The sequence below is a fragment of the Canis aureus genome, chromosome 14 (genome assembly GCF_053574225.1).
Source record: "Canis aureus isolate CA01 chromosome 14, VMU_Caureus_v.1.0, whole genome shotgun sequence".
Lineage (NCBI taxonomy): Eukaryota > Metazoa > Chordata > Mammalia > Carnivora > Canidae > Canis > Canis aureus.
The window spans coordinates 40,478,994-40,497,696 of NC_135624.1; the positions used below are offsets into that span (position 1 = coordinate 40,478,994).

Here is an 18,703-nt window from a genome sequence, read left to right on the forward strand (position 1 = left end):
CAGGTGATGGACAGGGCATCAGATGAGTGTGAAGGAATGTCCCAACCCAGCAAAGCAGAGGGAGGCCCCCCTCCCAGAAGCCAGCCTTGGGAATTGGGGCCAGGAGGGGCGGAGGGGCACCCTGTGCAGGGGAGGAGCCGGGAAAGGTGGGAGCTGTCTGCTGGGCTTGGTGAGCGGCAGCCCCCAGGCGAGACACCAGGTGTGTCTACACAGAGGGCTGGTGCCAGTGGAGAGTCGTGGACTCCGTTGGGCTGTGAAAGGGAGCTGGTCGTGGGAAGGGGCTGAGGTGGAAGGAGTCTCTGGGTTAGATTGGCTGGAGGAGTTGGCAGGACAGATGTGTGTGTGTGTGTGAGGGGAGCCTACAAGGATTTGTGGTGCTGTCTGGAGGGAAATCTGAGATCACAAGACTTAACAAGATGGGTGATTAATATATATGTTTAGGAATGTGTTGGAATATTTTGTTGTGTTTTATTGTTAACACCAGAATGTGCAGAGATCACATTTGAGATGTGTTATTCAGCACAACGTGGAGGGTGCCGACAGGCTGCAAGGGCCCCCCAGGGCAACGAGGCCACACCAAGCCACGCAAAAGCAAACTGGTCAGCAAGCACATTGAGGCCAAGGAACATTCCAGCACATCTGGCTCCTCGGTGGCCCTTCCACCTGAATCAAAGTATCCCCAAGCCTCCCTGACTCCCTTCTCCAGCTGTCGTCAGAACTGCTGCCTTTGCTCAGTGGCCTTGTTTCCCTTCCCAGCCTGAGTGACTGCAATTTCTTATACTTAAAAAAAAAAAAAAAAAAAAAAAAAAAAAAACTGGCAGAAATACTAATTTCATAATGTTAGCACTTAGAATGAGGGCCTTCCTAAGCATTTGGTGTCAAACTGTGTTATTCCAAATCAGTCACTCTCCAGAGGTGACAGAGATACAGGAAAGGTAGGCAGGGGGGCGGAATTAGATCTCACAGGTTGGTGACAAAGAGGGAAGGATCCAGAAGAGGGTGGAGCCAGGGCCTGCTGGGCACTGAAGCGAGGTGGGAGGGGGCCCAGGCACCACCACGCCCGACCCCACCCTCACCTATTCAAGTACTAGCGGTCTGGTCCAGCCCTTCCCCAGCGTGGCTGGGGCCCAGTATCCATCCAGACCCAGTTTTATTGTGCTGCAAAACCTGGCGGCTCACCGCTTGCTGGCGCCCTGCAGGAATCGGCCAGGTCTGTCTGCCTCAGTTCTCCTGGCAGGGCAGTGTCTCAGGGGGCCCCCCATCCCTCTGCCAGGAGCCCAGGGGACAGCGCTTCCTGAGATGAACAACCTTTGGGTCTGACCCCAACTCCATCCTGGATGGCCTGCGAGCAGCTCTGCCTCCCCACAGTGACAGGCTGGGCCACTAAGGAGGGTGCCGGAGGCAGAGAGGAGGGATGCCAGCAGGGCAGGAAGGGAGCCTGAGCACCTGAGGTGGAGGGGGAGACCCGGGCCGGGAGGCAGAGGTGGAGGCCCAGGGAGGGAGGCTGGGGCTGCCAGGACGCAGGAGAGAGGCAGCAGTGAGGCAGGAGGCAGTGAGCGGAGAAGAGCCCTGAGATACAGAAGCCCTGAGACATGGGGCCCCACAGACGGGGCCTAAGGCACAAAGATGGGCCCTGAGGTGAGTGAAGGGCTACAGGGGACTTGACTCCCGAAGCAATGGGGAGGCAGAGGTGCAGGAGGGGGAGGCTCAGGGCACAGGGAGGGATGGAGCCAGCGGGGTACAGCGCGGGGCAGTGAGGGGCTGGGGCCCCCGCGGGGAGAGGCCAGGGCAAAGGGCAGGCCAGCCCCTGGCTGAGCCCCAGGTGGAGCCGAGCTGGCTGCGCTCAGCGGTTCTGCTGTCTGGTGTGAGGGCAGGTGCCCGCCCGGTGGGTGGCAGTGAGGCAGGCACCTGGGCCTGGGCTGTGGGGCCAGGAGGCTCACTTCTTGCTTTTGAAGGTGCCCAGGATCTTGGGCATGAACTTGCCCACCTTGCTGTCCCTGGTGTCCTCCTCTGCTGGGCCCTCCCCTGCCCCCGGGCCTCCGGCCTCTTCCTTTTTGCAGAAGACCTCGAAGCGGCTGTAGACGCGCTTCTCCTTGCGCATACTCTCCATGCGGCGCAGCAGCCGGTCGCGGTCCTCAGCGCTGGCGGGCAGGGTGCGGCTCAGCCTCCCCTGCGTCCCCAGGCTGTCCGAGCGGAAGATGGCAGAGCATTTGTCCTTGTCGGACATGTCAGGGGCCAGGCCGCCAGCGGTGGGGGATCGGCCCAGTTCAGGGCTGCTGTGAGCCAGGCCCGGGGCGGGGGCCGGGACCGCGCGGTGTTTCTGGCCGTGGGCGCTGATCTGCTCCAGAATGGCTTTCGTGTCATCCCGCAGGTTGCTGCTGTACAAGGCGTTGGCTGTGGCAGAGGCCGTGCGCGCCCGCGGGCCCCGCTCGTCCGCAGCGGCAGCAGCCTCGGTGCTGTCGGCCCGGCCCAGCGACGGCCGCCGGGGGCTCTCCGGCTGCCCGTTCTCCTGCGGCGCCGGGAAGCCGCCGTCTTCCTCTGCGCGCCGCTCCCCCTTGGGGCTCAGCAGCTGGCGGAGGCGCAGGGAGCCCTTGCGCAGCACCTCCATGGGGCCGCCCGCCGACTCCTCCGCGGTGCCGGTCTTGGCGGACTCCTCGGCGAAGGTAAGGGTGAGGCTGGCCCGGCGCTCGGGCACGGGGGGCACTGGGCTGGCCCGGCGCTCGGGCACGGGGGGCACCGGGCTGGCCCGGCGCTCCGGGAAGGCCGAGGTGGGGCTCCCTTTCCGCTCCGGGTAGGCAGAGGCGGGGCTCCCCTTGGGCTCAGGGTGAGGTGCCTGGCGCGACCCCTCTGGGGGGGGGCTGTCCCGCCCTTGTGGGGAACCGGGGCGGCCCTGGGCGGAGAGGAAGCGGGAGGGCAGCCGGTCGGTGCCGCCGCGGCCCAGCGTGTCCAGCAGCTGCGTGGCAGTCAGCGTGGCGGCCCCCGGCTGCCTCTCGGCCTCCTGGTGCAGCCGCTGGGCAAAGGAGTCGCGCAGGTCCAGCAGGCAGCTCTCCAGGCTGCGGCGCTCGCTTCCCCCACCCGGCGCCACCACCTCCTCCCGCCACGCCTGGGACACAACAGCCTTGCTGTGGCTGGCGACCGCGACCGCGGCCCCCACCGCTCCCGCATCTCGCGCGGGGCCCTTGTACTTCTCCAGGAGCTCGGCCACCTTGGTGGAAGTGGCGGAGCGCGTGGCCTCGCCCCCGGGCCCCAGCGTCTCGCTGACCGCCTGCTCCTTGTGCAGCAGCTGCGCCCTCTCGGTGGCGGCGGCTGGAGCCCCACCCGCGCCCTCGGCCGGCGAGGCGCTGAAGATCAGGGAGGAGCGCAGGCGCGAGCTGCGCTGGATCAGCGGGTTCAGGCGCGAGCGGAAGGAGTCCTGCTTGGCCAGCCCTGCCTCCTCCAGCGTCTCGCGCTCGGGGCTGTCCCCGCGGCCGGAGCAGGGCTCCAGGCCCTTGGCCGGGAATGCCGCGGGCACGCGGGTGGCTGAGGGCAGCAGGTCCCCGGGACTTGGCCGGCCGGCGCAGCCCAGCACGTCGTCCTCGTATGCCTCGGCGTCCATGGGCGCGGGCAGGCCCTCGTCGCCCGCGTCGTCGCCATGGCAGCCGCTCAGGTAGGAGGCGAGGCGCCAGTGCCGCAGCCCCGCCCGCCCCTCGGGCCCGCCCCTGCGCTCCTGCTCCGTGTCGGGCGCCGCCTCGGGACCCGGCCTCGCCGCCGCCTGGCACGGGAAGCGCTGGCCCAGGTTGGCGCGCAGGGCCCCGCTGGGCTCCAGGCCGCGGGGCGCGGGGCCCGGGGCGGGGTCCGAGCCGTGGCGCACCTCGCGTGAGGCGCTGGACGGCACGTAGTCCAGCCGCTGGTGTCCGTCGGGGCCGAGCTCGGGGAAGCGCGGCCCGAGCCCCAGGGCCAAGTCGTCGTGCTCGGTGAAGCCCGGGCGGCCGGCACGCAGCTTCTCGAACAGGCCCTGCGGGCGCGCGGGCACAAGCTGCGGCTCCCACTGGTAGTGCTGCTGGTACAGCTGGTCTCGTTGGAAGTGGCTGGTCTGAAAGCGCAGGTCGTCGCCGTGGCTGAGGAACGTCTGCCGCGACACCTGCCGAGCGGCCGCGAAGTTTTCCACGGCGCCCGAGCCGTCGGCGGCTGCGAAGCTGTGCCGCTTGAAGGCATCCATCTCCAGGTGCCGGGCCTGGAAGAAGGCCCGCGGGCCGGCGAGCTCGCCCCCCGCACCCGCCTCGGCGTCCAGCCGCCGCGCCAGAGGCCGCAGCCCCGCGTGCGGCTCCAGGGCTCCGCCGGGCATCCGCATGGGCTCCTCCCGGCGGAAGGCCGACAGGAAGTGGCGGTCGGGGTCGAGGAAAGAGGGGAATCCCAGGCCCTCCTCCCGAGGCGGTGGGAACAGGAGGTGCGCCCGTTTGGGGAAGGAGAAGGGGGTCGGCGCACCCATAAGGGGCCCCGCTCCCGTGTACGGGGCCAGGGTGTAAGCGTCCATGCGGGCCAGCGCCCCGGCTGAGGGCACCAGAGGCTCGGACTGCGCGAACAGGATGCGGAACTCCTCATCGAAGCTGGAGACCAGCTCGCCCTGGAACACGTGCGCCAGGCTGCGGTGGATCTTCTCGAAGGACCACATGAAGCTGCGGGGCGGGTAGTGTCAACATCAGAGTTGAGGCGGGGGCGGGGCTCCGCGGAAGGGCCCTGGGGTTCTGAAGTGTCAAGTCTTCAAGGACCCGGGTGGGGGTGGGGGTGCTGTGTCGGGGCCACTGGACCCCGGGTGGGGAGCCGCAGGGGCCATGAGGCCACCGCGCGGGGCGCACCTGTAGCTCCCGCTCATCACCACCGCGCAGTCCACCAGCAGGAACTTCTCCTTCACGTGGCCCTTGAAGGACTTCCCCGTCCGGCAGTAGTAGGTGGGGCCTGCCACAGTGCGCACGCGCAGGAACTGGGGAGGCAGAGGCGTGAGGTCTCCGCAGGGCAGCCCTCCACCGCCCCTGCCCGCCCTCCCGGCACTCACATCCACGTGGTGCAGGTTGACGCGGCACTTGTCAGCCATGTCCAGGAAGTGCTGGGCGTTCATCTCATCCAGGAGGATGTAGACCGGGACTCGGCGGGCGGCTGCCTCCAGCACTTCACCAAGCAGGTCCACGTCGGTGAACATGTCCATCACCACGGCCACCACCTGCAGGGGGGCGGGTTAGGGACAGAGGACAGACCCCTCTGCTGTCCCCACCATTCTTTAGCTGTACCGCAGGGCCCGGACAGGCCCCGGGATCACCCACAAATGCTGCAAATCACCCCCTAGCCCCTCCCAGGGGAGAGGGGGCCCTGCCAGGGAGGGGGAGTCCGGAGAAAAGTCCTACAGAGGGGGTTTGGGGCTGCTGGCGGGCGGGTGGCCCATGATGGAGCCCTAGGCACAGGGCCTACCTCCCACTGGGGAAGGCACAAGGCAAATGAAGCGCCTGTGACACACCTCACACGGCCCTGCCCTCAGATGGCGAGGCCGGGCCCCAGGTCGGCCCTACAGATAGCAGCGCCCAGGCCCCAACCTACAGGTAGCCGAGCCAAAGCTCTAGCTCTGCCCCTGAGAGGAGACTGCTGCGGAGGGTGCAGGCGGCAGTTGCGGGTCTTTGGCTCCTGGACCTGCTGCCTCAGCCTCCCTTCGCTGTCTGCCACCTGCTTGGTGGGGGGAAGCCCTCAGTTGGGTCAAAGGAGACTGGAGAGAATCCTCTGAACAATACACCCCAACCAGGAGGGGGGCCCAGCCACCCCAGAGTCCTGGGGCTTCTGGGCACTGGCCACGGCCAAGGGCACGCAAATCCGGGCAGCGTGCAGTCACCAAACAGTCCGGGACCCTAAAGTGCGCTGCCAGGGAGCCCATGCTGTAGCTTGAAAGCTGGAGACGTGTGGCCAGCTGGCCCAGGGCTCACCCCTGCCCCCCAAGCTGTAAGTGCTGGTATTTTTCTTTCCCCGCGCCCGCCTGCTCACAGCCCTGCTTGGAGGGCTGCCCCCGTTGTCCACCCAGCCCGCGACAGCACACCTGCTGGGCAGAGCGGATCATCCTCCGAGCCTCATCCTTGATGCTGGGGCTGTCGGGCGGTGGTGGCTGCACCAGTGTAGTAACTTCGGTGCCCTGGAAGCCGAAGGTCAGGGGCCAGCCTAGGTCAAGCTCGGGCACCGCCTGGTCTGAGTTCATGGGCCAGTAGGTGCCTGAGGAGCCATCCATGTCCACGTTGGGAGGGCTGCCATCAGGGGGCTCGCGAGCAACATGCTGCGGGGGCCGCAAGTGGCGGCTCACGTGCTCCAGCTCCTCAGGGCACAGGAAGGCAGGTGCCCCCTCGGACGCCAGGAAGCGGCTGTAGGCCTCCGGGCCTCCCTCGGCCAGGGCATCTACTGCCAGGCGGTAGTACTCTTTGTAGTGAGGTGGCAGGTACCCAGGTGCCAGTGGGTTGTCCCCCTGCGAGGAGCTCTGGGAGCGGCGGGCCATGTCGGGGCCAGGGGCCTGGGAAGGGGCAGGGAGACACATTACTGGGGAAGGGGCACAGGGCCCATTCCTGACCCCCCCTTCCCCGCCGCTGGGTGTAGACACAGTGTAGAAAGGGCGGGGGAGTGCAGGCCATGCCTGGACCCTGAGGTGTCCGTAGCTGGGGATGCAGACTGTGCCCGCTGGGCCCCTACGCTCACCGGGACCTCAGCAGTGCATGCACCCTGGTTTCCAGGCAGGGGTGCTGGCTGCACGAAGCCCCTGCTCGGGGGCACCATGTGGCCCCCATGACCCAGGCACTTCTTTATGGGCCTATTCCTCCACAGGAAGAAAACCAATTCTTTTAGATTATTGGTATAAAGAAAATATAATCCAGACGAGATTCTTTATTATATTTACTTTCTTCTGATCTTGGCATTAATGCATTTTTGTGGGCCCAGAATGAAATTGTGTGTACTGAGCAAGTCAGGTGGCTCCCTGGCTGTGCGTGTCGGCAGTCCAGGGGGCTAAGGGGGACCCAGGGCCGCTCACTGGCCCTCTCTGGCCCGTTATCTCCACTGTAAAATGCAGCCGTCAGGATTCGCCTGATACCATACATGGCCCCTCATGAGCTTTGGTTACAAAACTTGTCACTCCTTCTGTCCCAAGACTTAGCATTAAATCCACAGCCCTGGCCATATCTGCGCCCGTCCTATGGGGTCACACAGAGCCCCACAACCTATGCACGGCCTTCAGTCTCCATACTCTGACCCCTGCCCTTTGTCCCTGTGCACCAGGACCACTCCCTTCCCCTTGGCCCATCCCTCCACCTTCCTAGCTGCTGCCGTGTCACCTTAGATAAAACCTCCCCGAGCCACCCCCCCTCCCCCCGGCAGATATGGGCAACGGCTGCCCGGCTGAGCCCAGCCCTGTGCCGGTGGTGCTGTCCTCAAGTCTCTGGTCGTGCCCTGGTCCCCACTGCACTCGGGAGGAGGCCAGCACCCTTTGCCAGCCTCAGTCTGGGCTCCAAATGTGCTTCCCCATTTTCTCCCCTTGTCCCGACTTCACACTGACGCCAAGCCCTACTGGGTCCACCTGCTTCCCAGCGGCTGGGAGGAGCTGCCTTTAGCTCTGGAAGGCCGCATGGGGGCCTCTTGGATTCCCAGGGAGCATCCACCTACAGTCCCTGAGCTGCCCGGATACCTGGCCTGCTCCTGCCCTGGGAGAGCCCCAGGCACTGCCCACCCCACCCCACCCGCTCCTCGGGTCTGGAACTGAGCTGGATTTGCACCCTGTCTAGCTCACTGTTCCCTGAATTTGGTCCTGCCACGCCCCTGGTGCGCCCTGCTCTGCAGGGGCAGCTGGTTGCTGCAGACTGGCCAGTCAGGGGCAGCTGAGAACTGGATGGGGCTTTGCGTTCGGCGAGCTGAGGGACATTTCTGCCCAATGCCCCTGGGGAGTGACTGAATGGGCCGTGGAGGTGGGAGACGCTGTGGGAGAGCTGCTCCGCCCTTCCTCCATCAGCGCCCCACCTCCAGTTACACACAGGATGCCCCCACTGTTCTCGAAGGCGGGCCACGCTGGGTAGGCGGAGCAGGTCTGGCTGCAGCGGGGCCTCCCGAGGCACCCGGTCATCATGGCGGGGGACGGGGGGAGACAGCAAGGAACCTGGCTGCGGGGTCAGTGGCCGATCCTGCTCACTGCGTTTGGGACTGAGCGCTTCCCACGTTGGGAACCACAGCAGAAGGGATCCTGTGCCCTGCTCGGCATTGGGAAGGGGAGTCCATGAAAACTGCCCCGGCTGCTGGCATTGGGGGTGTGGGGCAGTCGTGGTGCCCAGGAGCCACCTCAGCAGACGGGACCGTCAGGAAGGGGGTGCCCATCCTGAGAGCCCACAGCAGGTGGTCCCCCAGGACCCTGCGGCACAGCCCTGCACTGTGACCTGGACAGTGGCCACGGTCCAGCTCTGACAGGAAGGACAGAGCCTTCTCACACCTGCCTACCAAAGGGCTGCCCCAAGGGAGGGAGGGGCACTTCTCCCACCCAGGCCAATGACTCAGCAGGAATCTGCTCCTTTGCTGCTGACCTCTGACCCCTGACATATCCTACAGGGCCCTCGGGGCTCTAGTGGGCCCCTAACTAGGGACCTTCAGGCTTGGTTCCTTCCGGCTCCTAGGAGGGGGCTTTCTAAGGGCCGGGAAGGAGGGAAGGCCCCGGGGTCAAGCACCAGGCGAGGCGACCCTGCCTGGACAGGTGCTGCAGGTTCGCGCAGGGAGTCCGGGACGCGAGAGGCCGGGCGGGGGAGGCTGGGGCGGGAGGCTGGAGTCCAGGTCCTCGGCGCGCCCCGCGCCCACCCGCGGCCTCCCGCTCTGCCGGGACACGGGCCGCGCCTCGGCCACCGCGGTCCAGGCAGCCCGGACCCCCGGGCGGTGGGCAGGCGTCCAGGCCGGGCCCAGCACCCTCCCGGGCTCCACTAGGCCGCGGGGGCGGAAGCCCGGCAGCTCGGCGCGGGCGGGCCCGACCCCGGGCCCCTTCCCCGTCGGCTCCCTGCGCCGCGTCGTGCGGGGGCGCTCGCGTCCACGGCGGTCCCCGCGGCCCCCGCCCGCCCGCCCGCCCGGCCCAGGTGCGGGGCGCCGCGCAGGTGAGGCCGCCACGAGGGGCGCCGGGCGTCCCCCCCACCCCCCGGGCCCGGCCGCGGCCTCCCGTCCCGCGCGCCCCGCCCCGCCCGAGCCGGGGAGGGGGCCCTACCTGGCCAGGTGCGCGGGGTCTCGGGACTGGGGCAGCAGGAGCCGACCGCCGCCCAGCGGCCTCGCGGTCCGGGCGGTCCGGCGGCCACTCCCTGTCGCGGCCCGCCCGCCGCGCGGCCTGATTCACGCGCCCGCCCCCGCCCCGCCCGCCGCTCCCGCCGCCGGCCTGCCCGGGCAGCACCTGGGGGCGGGGCGGCCCCACCCGCGGCGCGCCCGCATTCCGCCGCCCGCGCCCCCGCCGCCCCCCGGCCCCGCCGCCCCCGGGCCCCCGCCCCCCGCCCCCCCGGCCCCGCCGCCCCCGCCGCCCCCGCCGCCCCCGCCGCCCATCCGCTCTCGGAGCTCGAGGTCCCTACGCCTGACCCCTGACCCTCGCCCCGGAAGTGGGGGGACTCGGAAGTTCCGGCTCCGTCGCTAGGCAACGGGCCAGCCCGACGTGGGGGCGGGGCCTCTCCGCCTGCCCGCGCCGGGGCAGGTGAGGCAGGTGGGGCAGGTGAGGCGGCGGGGGCGGCGGGGGCGGCACCGGGCCTGGGGACCCCGCCCCCCCGGGGCACCCCCACCCCGACGACCTCCGAGGCCGCCTTGGCTGCGCACTCAATACCCACAGCCCGCGGGACCCCACCGGGCGGCGTCCACCGCTCCCCGGTACCTCCCCGCGCACCGGCGCCCTCCCTGGGGAGGCCCCGCGCAGACCCGACCCCGAGGGCCGTCGGACGCCCCACCTCCCCCCCTTGCACGCCCCTGCACCCAGGACCCTGCGCCCGTCACCCCCACAGGCCCATCACCCAGGCACAGCCAACGGCCAAGCCTGGGAGACCCCGCGTGCACGCGGGAAGCCCCACGCTCCAGCCCCGCACCTGACTGGGCCCCCGCATTCATCGACGCCCTCTCGCCGGCCACAGCACCAGGACCCCCCACAGGCCGATGCCCACCAGTGCTGGCATTGCTCCACATGGCAGGGCCCCGTGAGCACACACTGACCCCAAGAAGTCCTCCGTCCCCCCAGACACTTCAGGTCCTTGTTCAGAGCCTCCGTTCCCCATCAGATGCCCCTTAGGCCTGCCCTGGGGTCAACCGTGTGTCCCAGCCAAGTCCCCTGCCCGAGGCTCCTCCTTCCCCAGTCCGTGCCAGAACCGCTTCCTGCCAGTCTCTGGTCATCTTCCTCCCCGTCCCTCTTGCTACATGATCCCATTTTCTTGGTTTCCAGGGTTGCTCTCAGTTTCATTAATTCCTTCTCCAAACACCCCGAGACACCCCAGCACAGAAGGTCGCAGCACACTGGCATGGGGTCACACCTGTGTGCAGGGACTTACCTGTGCAGTGGGGGCGGCCAGCCCCTCTCCCCCGGGCCAAGGGAGGCCTCCCAGGGGAAGGCACCCTTGGGGTCAGCTGCCTGGACTAGGGAGACAGGCATGGCTTCCCGGTCCTGACAACCACGTGTGTCAAGGCTGGAATAAGGGAGGGCCGGGGGCACAGAAGCGTCAGGGTCTTGGGTGGGCTGCGGGCAGTGGGGAAGCATGGAGGCTGCCGCAGGGCAAGGTGGCAGCCCAGCCGTTTGGAGCAGGGACAGAGGTACCAGACACCCCGCCCTGGGGGTCACGGTCAGGGCCTGGGGCCAAAGGATGGATGAACCAGGGAGAAGAGGCAGGTGAGCTGGGCAAGGGGCTGAGCTGCCGCCAGGTGTTCTTGCCAAGCATTCCCACGGAAGCTGCTGGGCACAGGTGGGCCTGGAAGCCGGCGGGAAGCTGGGGGACGGGGAGGGGGCAATGAGCAATGCCACTGCCTCTGCCACTCTAAGCACACGCTCTTTGACCTTTCCTACCTGCCTCCAGGAGAATGAGCAGCAAGAAGGCAGATCCCAAAGCTGCATCAGAGAAGTGGCTGACATCCCTCCCCGGAGCTAAGCCGGGTGCCGCTGCTGGGGAGTCTGACCCCCGCTCCAGCACGGACTTGGGACGCCCTCTCTGCAGCTGCCAGGGATGCGCTCAGGAGACCCTTCCCTCTGAGAGTGGCTTTCAGGAGATCTCTGAGCTGGGCTCGGGTACGGTAGACGGAGGATTCGGAGCGCAGAAGTCCATTCCAGACCCTGGCCCTGAGACTCGTGCCCCTGCCCTGGGCTGGGGTGAGGGACACGGCACGAGAACACATGGAGATGGGACGCAGGCCCGTGGGGACAGCGGACAGGTTCTGAGACAGAGCTCGGTTAGAATTCACGTTGGGGATTCTCAGGCTAAGCGTGTGGTCCACTCTGACTCTCTGTTCCACCTGAGCCATCCCCTTGCTTTTCCTGCCTGCGGCTGCTGTCTCAAACCACCCTCTCCGTAGCCACTCCCGGGGCGAATGGTGACAGCGTGCCCTTGCTTCGGTCCTGCTGTGGGGTCAGGAAGGACGCCTCCTCTCACACCTACCCCCACCCGTTGTCCCTCTCTTCTCTGGGTCCCATTTCTTCTCTGTCATGGCACTCATGAGTTCTCTGCAACGCCGTCAGTAGCGTCCAGGCCGCAGTTCTGGGTCCCTGCAGCACCCAGGGCAGCACTGGGGTCTGCTTGGAGGGGGCTGCCCCAAGTCCCTGGCGCCCAGGGGCCTCACAGATTACATGCCCCGCTGGGGGTGGTGACTCCTCTTCCATGCCAAGCCGGGGTTAGACCCTAGTTTCCCAAAATAGCCCCAGCGGCGTCTGAGGAAGCAGCTCTTCTGGAATGAGGATGATGGGCTCAGGGCCGCATGCTTCCCCTGTGATCTCAAGCCGCAGGAACATGGCCTGCAGTAAACAGCGGAGGCTGCCAGGAAGCTGGGCCGGGGGCGGGGAGGGGGCACGTTTCTGACCTCCGTCCTTGCCGCAGCCCTCACCCCATGCGCCCCAAACACTGCCCCGGAGGGCTCTGGCAGCTGCCCGCTCCAGCCCCCTGCCTCCACCCCCAGCCACAACGCCTGGGTCCTCTGTAGGAATACACCTGCCTCGGTTTCCCCAAGCAAGTGTCCTCTCTGAGCAGTCCTACCTGCCAGGCCCTGAGCCCGCCTGGGAGGGCACCCTGTGTGCCGGGCACCGGCCTCCCCTTGCAAGTGTGAAGCGGGCCCACGGTTATCCCTTGGCTGTCCTGCCACAGCAGTGCAGCCCACACCTGCCGACTGCTTGCACGGTCACCACACCCCCACACACTATCGGAGCCCCACCCCCCACCCCCTTACCTGGCCTTGGGTCTGCAGCACCTCAAGGCCCTCGCTCCGGAGTTGTTCCAGGGCCATGGCCAGCTCCAGCCCCTCCACGCGCACCCAGGCCTGCTCCTCCTGTAGCTGCTGCAGCCACAGCTGCTCCTCCTGCCACAGCTGCTCCCTCCACAGCTGCTCCTCCTGCCACAGCTGCATCTGCAGCTGGACCTGCCGCCGCCGGTCCTCCAGCAGCAGTTGCTCCTGAGCCAGGCACAGCTGGACCTCATGGAGCCTCAGCAGCTCGGGCCCCAGGCCCGGGGTGAGGCCCCCTGCCCCACAGCCTTCCATGTCCGCGGGGGCAGCTAACGCCAGCTCGGACCCCAGAGCACTGGCCTGTGCTGGCCCCTGGGCTGCTTGTGGCCGCTCTGGCTTGGCCACCCTGGGGTGTCCCCGGGCAGCTGGCTTGTTGCTGGTCACGTGCTCCACAGGGGCCACCCCCACCGTGTCCTGGGGGCCCCCTGCGGCAGGGGGCGGGGGCTGCGCCTCAGGGCCAGGCTGACCCGAGGCCTGCTGTGCCTTGCCCGCCCTCCTCCTGCCTCGGGGTTTTCGAGCACGACTTCGTTTCCCCGACATGGCCCCGAGCCGGTGCCTGTTACCCAGTGTCTGCTCTCTGGGACCCTGGCTCATCGCGGGCCTGCCTGGATCAGGCGGGCTCAGCAGGCCTCCCTGGGAGGCTGCGGTGGGCCCTGTGCTCCTGCCCTGCCCCTTCCTGGGGCCCGTGGTGCGCGGCTCTGGGCCCCACTCGTTGGGCTGGGCCACGCCGGGGAGTTTATAGGGACTCAGTGGCGTGGTGGCTCACCCGGGCGCGAGGGCTGACTAACGTGCTGACACAGGGCACAGGACTTTACGGGCCACAGGCCTCGTTGGCCAGACGGGGAGGGAGACCGAGAGCCTAGAGGAGCGACTCCAGGCAGCCAGATCCTGGCTGCGGCAGCAACGAGTCCCATCCTGCCCTGGGCGGGCCCCTGCGCCACCCCCGCTCCGCCCCGGGTCCAGGGCAGCTGAGGCCCCGGGGCCGTGGCCAGGAGCTGCATCCGGCCCCACTGACCACCGGAGCAGGCCACGCTGCCCCCCAACTGGCCTGGCAGCCCCGGGGCGCAGGCTTGCTTGGGGGGCCCTGTGGATGAGAGAACCGTTCCCAGGCCTGGTGGCCTCCTGCTGGGGGCTGGAGGGGGAGACCTGGCCTCAGGCCCGCGGCACTCCGTGGCCTGAGATGGGGCGGCAGGGAGCCGCCATCCTGCCCCCAAAGGCAAGGGTCTTGGGACCCCCGTGTGAGTCCGCCCCAGTGCTGGTGTCCCTGGGCTTCCTGCTGGGAGACCTCGGAGGCCTCCTCCCCAGCGTTTGCCCAGCCTGGGGGCGCTGACTCACACCCACGCCCAGGGCCCGGCCCCGCAGCTGCCACACTGGCTTGACTGGTTTGCCTAGCGCAGCCGGCCGGAGCATCCAGTCCTCCTCCCACTCAGCCCTGGTCCCTGAAGGCCGCCACTGGGGGCGCCCGGCGGATATGTGGGGACAGGGGCGCCGGGTAGAGCGGCCCGCAGGTCCTGGGGGAGCCCAGGGGCCTTACCACACCTGGGCTCGTGGGAGCCGTGGCTTCGGGGCCAAGGGCGTCCTACCTGCCGGGCTCACCAGCACCCCCCCGCGGCACCCCAGGGGCCCACACGCCCCGGGCCTCCCCCACCGCACTGACTGCCCCCCCCAGGGAAGCCAGGACAGACCTGCCAGCCACCCAGGAAGGCGGGCCAGCCGGCCACGCGGCCCCCCGAGGGCCCAGAGGTCCCCCCAGGTGAGAGCCTTGGGGCCCGCGGGGATGGGCACGACTGGGGTGCGTTGGCAGGAGGGGGGCTGCCCTGAGGGGGCGCGCTCTGTGTGCCTGTGAGTGTGCGCGGGGGCTCGCGAGGCTGCATGGGCCTCCCCAGGGCTGGTGGAGCCAGCGGCCTGCTCTCTGATCCGTGAGGGCTGGGTGGGGTTGGCCTAGCACCCGCCTCCTGGGGCGTGGCCTCCACCTGAGGCCCTGCCTGGACACTGTGGTCGTGGGGGGCCGGCCTCTCCTGCTGGGGCTGGGGCTGGCAGCACGGGGCGTCACCTTAGTGTCCCACTGGGCCTCTCCTGCACACTGTTGGGTGCCTGGGCCTGGGGCCTCTTCTTCAAGATTAATTGATTTATGGGGTGTAGGGCAGAGGGGAGTGATAGAGAGAGGAAGAGTGGGGAGCACCAGGCCGGACATGTGCCCGGAATCCATAGTGAGCTGCAACCCTCCAGCCCTCTCCTGGGCGTCCTCACCAGCACATGCCCTCATCCCCTTCCTGTCCACTGTCCAGGCTCCCAGGACTGTGCCCTGGTGACCCTGTGCCCAAGCCCTCATGCCCACAGATGGTCCTTTGTGCTCTGTCTTCCCCCACCCTCCCCTCCTGCCCTGGCCTTGGTCTATTCACCTCCTACTCCCCCTTTCCTTCTAGTCTATTCCCCACAGAGTGGGTGGTCTTAGCCCTCAGGCACATGTGGTCTGGTGTGGCTGGTGTTGGCACCCCACCCACACACCAAGGAGCCTGACCTCGTCCTGAGGACAGGCTTGGAGCACATGAGGTTTGTACAGTCCTGCCTACTGGCTTTATAAAAGTTGTATATGCCTGATGTATTAACCGTGGTCTGGGTTATGCATAGTAGGACGGATTCTATGCAACTTAAACTGAAATGGAATGTCCTAGAAGGATATTCTGTGGAGATTTGGTCTGGGAAAGAGGCCGAAATAAAAGTGGAGGACACAGGCAAGGCCACGCCGTGGATGGAAGTCGGAGTAGGATGTCCCTGGGTCACTAGAAGCCAGCGCCCATGCTCCCCCAAGAGCTATGCACTTGTGCCCTTGGCCTGGTGTTACTTGCTCAAGCGTCTGATTCCTGGAGAGGAGCTGTCCACACTTAGGCCACGCTCTCACTGTCAGGAAGGAGAGATCGATGTTTGTCCCCTACTTCAGTTTCTTTTTTTTTTTTTTAAAGATTTTATTTATTTATTCATAGACACACACAGAGAGGCAGAGACACAGGCAGAGGGAGAAGCAGGCTCCATGCAGGGAGCCCAATGTGAGACTCCATCCCGGGTCTCCAGGATCACACCCCAGACTGCAGGCGGCGCCAAACCACTGCACCACCAGGGCTGCCCCTACTTCAGTTTCTGTAGTGGGCCAGGGGCTCCCACCGAATTCCCCCAATGGCCCCTGACCAGCAGGGCAGGAGTCCCGAGTCTCAGCGGCTCTCCCCGGTTCTCTAGGGCCCCGCCGCCCGGCCTCCTGCTGCTGCCAGGTTGGGGCTCGGACTGAGCTTCCAGGGACTGGCAGGCCTGTGCAGGTGGCAGCACGAGCAGCCACGCCGGTAGGAACCCATGTCAACCACAATTACTGGTGTCCCCACGCAGGGAGGGTGTCCAGTGGGATGGCTGCGTGCAGGCCATGCCCCCCGAGCACGAGCCTGTGCGTGGGCCCCCCTGCTGCCGTGGCCGAGTGGCTTGTGAGCCCTGGAAACCAGTCTTTGTGTCCATTTGCTAACTCAGAGCCTTCTTTGCAGTGGAGACACCTGGTCAGCATCACACGGATAAACTGTTCGCACGCTCTGGGTTTATTCTGAGAGGTCCGTGCAGAGGGGCTCTCTCCCAGTCTCCCTGCCGCCACCCCCGTGGCTGGTGACCTGTCCAAATCATCGGCCAGAGCATAGGAGTTGGTATCAAGAAGGCTGTTGGGCAGGACGGTATCTGATCTGGGTCGGCCTTGATGAAAGGGGCTCGTGCCGCTGGGCCCGAGTGTCCCCAGTATCCCCATCACCGCAGCCACGCCGTGCACAGGCCTTCGCTTCCCACGGGACAGTGTGACATCCACCCAGTGTCTGATGCCTCCTCTGCAGCAGGCCCCCTCTGGAGCCACCACAGGGAGATGCAGGGCCAGCCCCGCGTGCCCGGGGCCGCTACACCTGCTCCCACCGCGGGCCCCTCCCCGCCCCCTTGTCTCTGCTGTCCCGGTCTGGCTCATTTCTGGCTCTGATGAAGCCACCAAGCCTTTCACCAGAGCACTGGGCGCAGTTTGCCCTGTAGCCCACGCCACCCGTCCCCTCCGCTGGGAGCACGTGGCCAGGTTCCCCAGGAGGTGGCCCGCACCGCTGCCCTTCGGGGCCTGATGGAGGAGCTGCAGTGGCTCAGGGCAGGTGAGCTGGGGCCGCCCTGAGGCCGAGCTGTCTGGCGTCTGCGCGGAGGCCCCCTCCCGCCTGCCCCGCAGCGCCGTGGCTGTGGCTGAGGAGAGGCCTCGTACAGAGAGGAGGGGGTGGCATGGCCGTCTGCGCCATGTGAGGGACCCGTGCCTTCTGGGCGTTTCATAGCCATCACCCGATGCCGGGAGTCGGGAGCGAGGGCCGCGGGCCGGGCCAGCTCCTCCGGGTGCGCGTCCCCCGCTGCGGCGGTTGGCCCCCCGGTCTCCAGCAGGGCCTGGAGGGGGACGGAGCTGTTCCGCTGGGGGAGGCCCAGCCTAGTGTAGGACCCGCGTCCGTGCGGCACCCCCACCCCGGGGCTCGCTGGACCTTCCACGGCCGCCCCCTCCCCACGGATGCGGCCGGAGTGGGGGGCCTGCTGCTCGCGTGGCCCCAGCCTCAGCCCCCAGGCCTGCGGGAACCATTAGCCTTCGGGATCCATCAGCACCGGGGCAGGCCGAGTGCCCAGATGTGCCGCTCCAGGTCCCAGCAGGCCCGCCCGCTCTGCAAGGAGCTACAACGCACCACCACCCACTTTTCACCTTAGGACATCCTAAGGAGGCCCGGATTCATCACCCCGAGAGCTCCTCCCGCCTGGTGGTTTTGCCTCCCACCGCCTGGACCGTCGAGGCCCCCGCGTGAGCTTCCCGCAGCTGCTGTAACAACCAGCACACGTGCGCTGTTTTACAACAAAGCAAATCCAGTGTCTTGTCATCTGTGCGTTATGAGTCTGACACGGGCCCCAGTGGTTTAAAATAAAGGCGTTGGGAATCGCTATCCTTTCTGGAGGCTCTCGCGGGGAACTCTGTGTCCCTCTCCACCTTCTGGATGTGCCCCGGGCCCGGGCTCCTGGCCCTGCGGGAGGCCGTCCATCTGACCCTCCCCGTCACAGCTCCCTGTGGGCTCTCCCACTTGCAGGGACCCCGGTGATTACGGTGGATCTACCCGCACAATCCAGGACCATCACCTTATTTATTTCCGGTCACCTGGTTAGCAGCCTCCGTGCTGTCTTCAATCTTGATTCCGTCCTGGGGTAACGCGGCACATCTACAGGCTCCGGGAGCAGGACGTGGGCACCTTTGGGGGCCCTTCCCCCGTCCCCCGGTCCCTGAGAGCCAGAGCGCAGCCGTAGTCTCGGGCTGACAGTGAAGGTGTACCGCCCGGGTCCTCCCCGTGACACATGAGGGGAGCGGTCGCGCACCGGCAGTCACACGGCACAGCGCCAGGCCCGTGATGACCGGCTCCACACAGCCGACCGGACCAGTGTGCCACCTGTGCAAGGTCTCCGTGCTCCGTCCTCTTCCACCATCGCTCGCTGGTTTTCTGCAAAGGCGGGGATCCCGCAGAGATATGACGGGGACCACTGCTCTGACTTTCCTCAAACGTGGCCTTTTTTTTTTAAGGCTTTATTTTTTTCAGGGTAGTTTCACATTTCCTTCAATTGAGGGGAAGATCCAGAGATTTCCCTCCCCCTCCTCACGTCCAGTGGCCCAGTTATCAACCCCCTCAGAGCGCTGCATTCATTACAGCCGATGACCCTACAGGTCCATGCCCATGAAGCCTCCTCGCCGCCCGGCGCCCCGCTCACTGAGGGCTCCCCCGGGGGCCGGGCCTCTGTGGGTCTGCACGTGTCGTGGCGCTGGGGGGTCACACAGATGGTTTCTGGATAAGTCGTCTTTACCAGATGTGTCTTTTGCAGACATTTTCTCCCCCCTGTGGCTGGGCTTCTCACCCAGGCAGTCTTTCACAGAAAAGCCCAGCGTATCTACTATTTCTTTCAGAGATGGTGTCTTTGATGTTGTGTCTAAGAATCATCACGACACCCAAGGTCATCTAGGTTTTCTCCTATGTCGCCTTCTAGGAGCTTTATAGTTTTGCATTTTACATTTAGGTCTGTGATCTATTTTTTTTTTTTTTGAAAGATTTATTTACTTGAGAGAGAGCAGGTGCAAAGGTGGGAGGAGGGGCAGAGGGAGAGACTCTCAAGCAGCCTTCGCTCTGTGCAGGGAGCCCGATGATGGGCTGGATCCCAGGACCCTGAG

At 66.6% G+C, this 18,703-nt stretch overlaps 2 protein-coding genes across 21 annotated transcripts; one reads left to right on the forward strand and one right to left on the reverse strand.

The window, feature by feature from the left end:
• Positions 1-448: 448 nt before the first annotated feature.
• Positions 449-9,362, reverse strand: FAM83H (family with sequence similarity 83 member H). Its single transcript, XM_077847566.1, has 5 exons — positions 9,227-9,362; positions 6,056-6,517; positions 5,033-5,197; positions 4,836-4,960; positions 449-4,655 (listed from the first exon to the last, which is right to left on the reverse strand). Exons 2-5 carry the CDS (start codon positions 6,500-6,502, stop codon positions 1,937-1,939), a joined length of 3,456 nt encoding a protein of 1,151 aa, XP_077703692.1. The 5' UTR covers positions 6,503-6,517; positions 9,227-9,362; the 3' UTR covers positions 449-1,936.
• Positions 9,363-9,622: 260 nt separating this feature from the next.
• Positions 9,623-17,438, forward strand: LOC144283463 (uncharacterized). 20 transcript variants are annotated; one of them, XR_013352049.1, is made up of 6 exons: positions 9,648-9,697; positions 10,430-10,943; positions 11,055-14,218; positions 15,700-15,800; positions 15,993-16,622; positions 17,209-17,438. XR_013352049.1 is itself a non-coding variant. In XM_077847575.1 (4 exons), exons 1-4 carry the CDS (start codon positions 10,405-10,407, stop codon positions 17,301-17,303), a joined length of 927 nt encoding a protein of 308 aa, XP_077703701.1. In that variant the 5' UTR covers positions 9,994-10,404; the 3' UTR covers positions 17,304-17,438. The 20 variants fall into 20 exon arrangements, 1 of the variants encoding a protein (XP_077703701.1); XR_013352048.1 differs by having other exon boundaries at positions 9,662-9,715; XR_013352058.1 differs by having other exon boundaries at positions 9,683-9,697; positions 10,430-10,510.
• Positions 17,439-18,703: the final 1,265 nt, after the last annotated feature.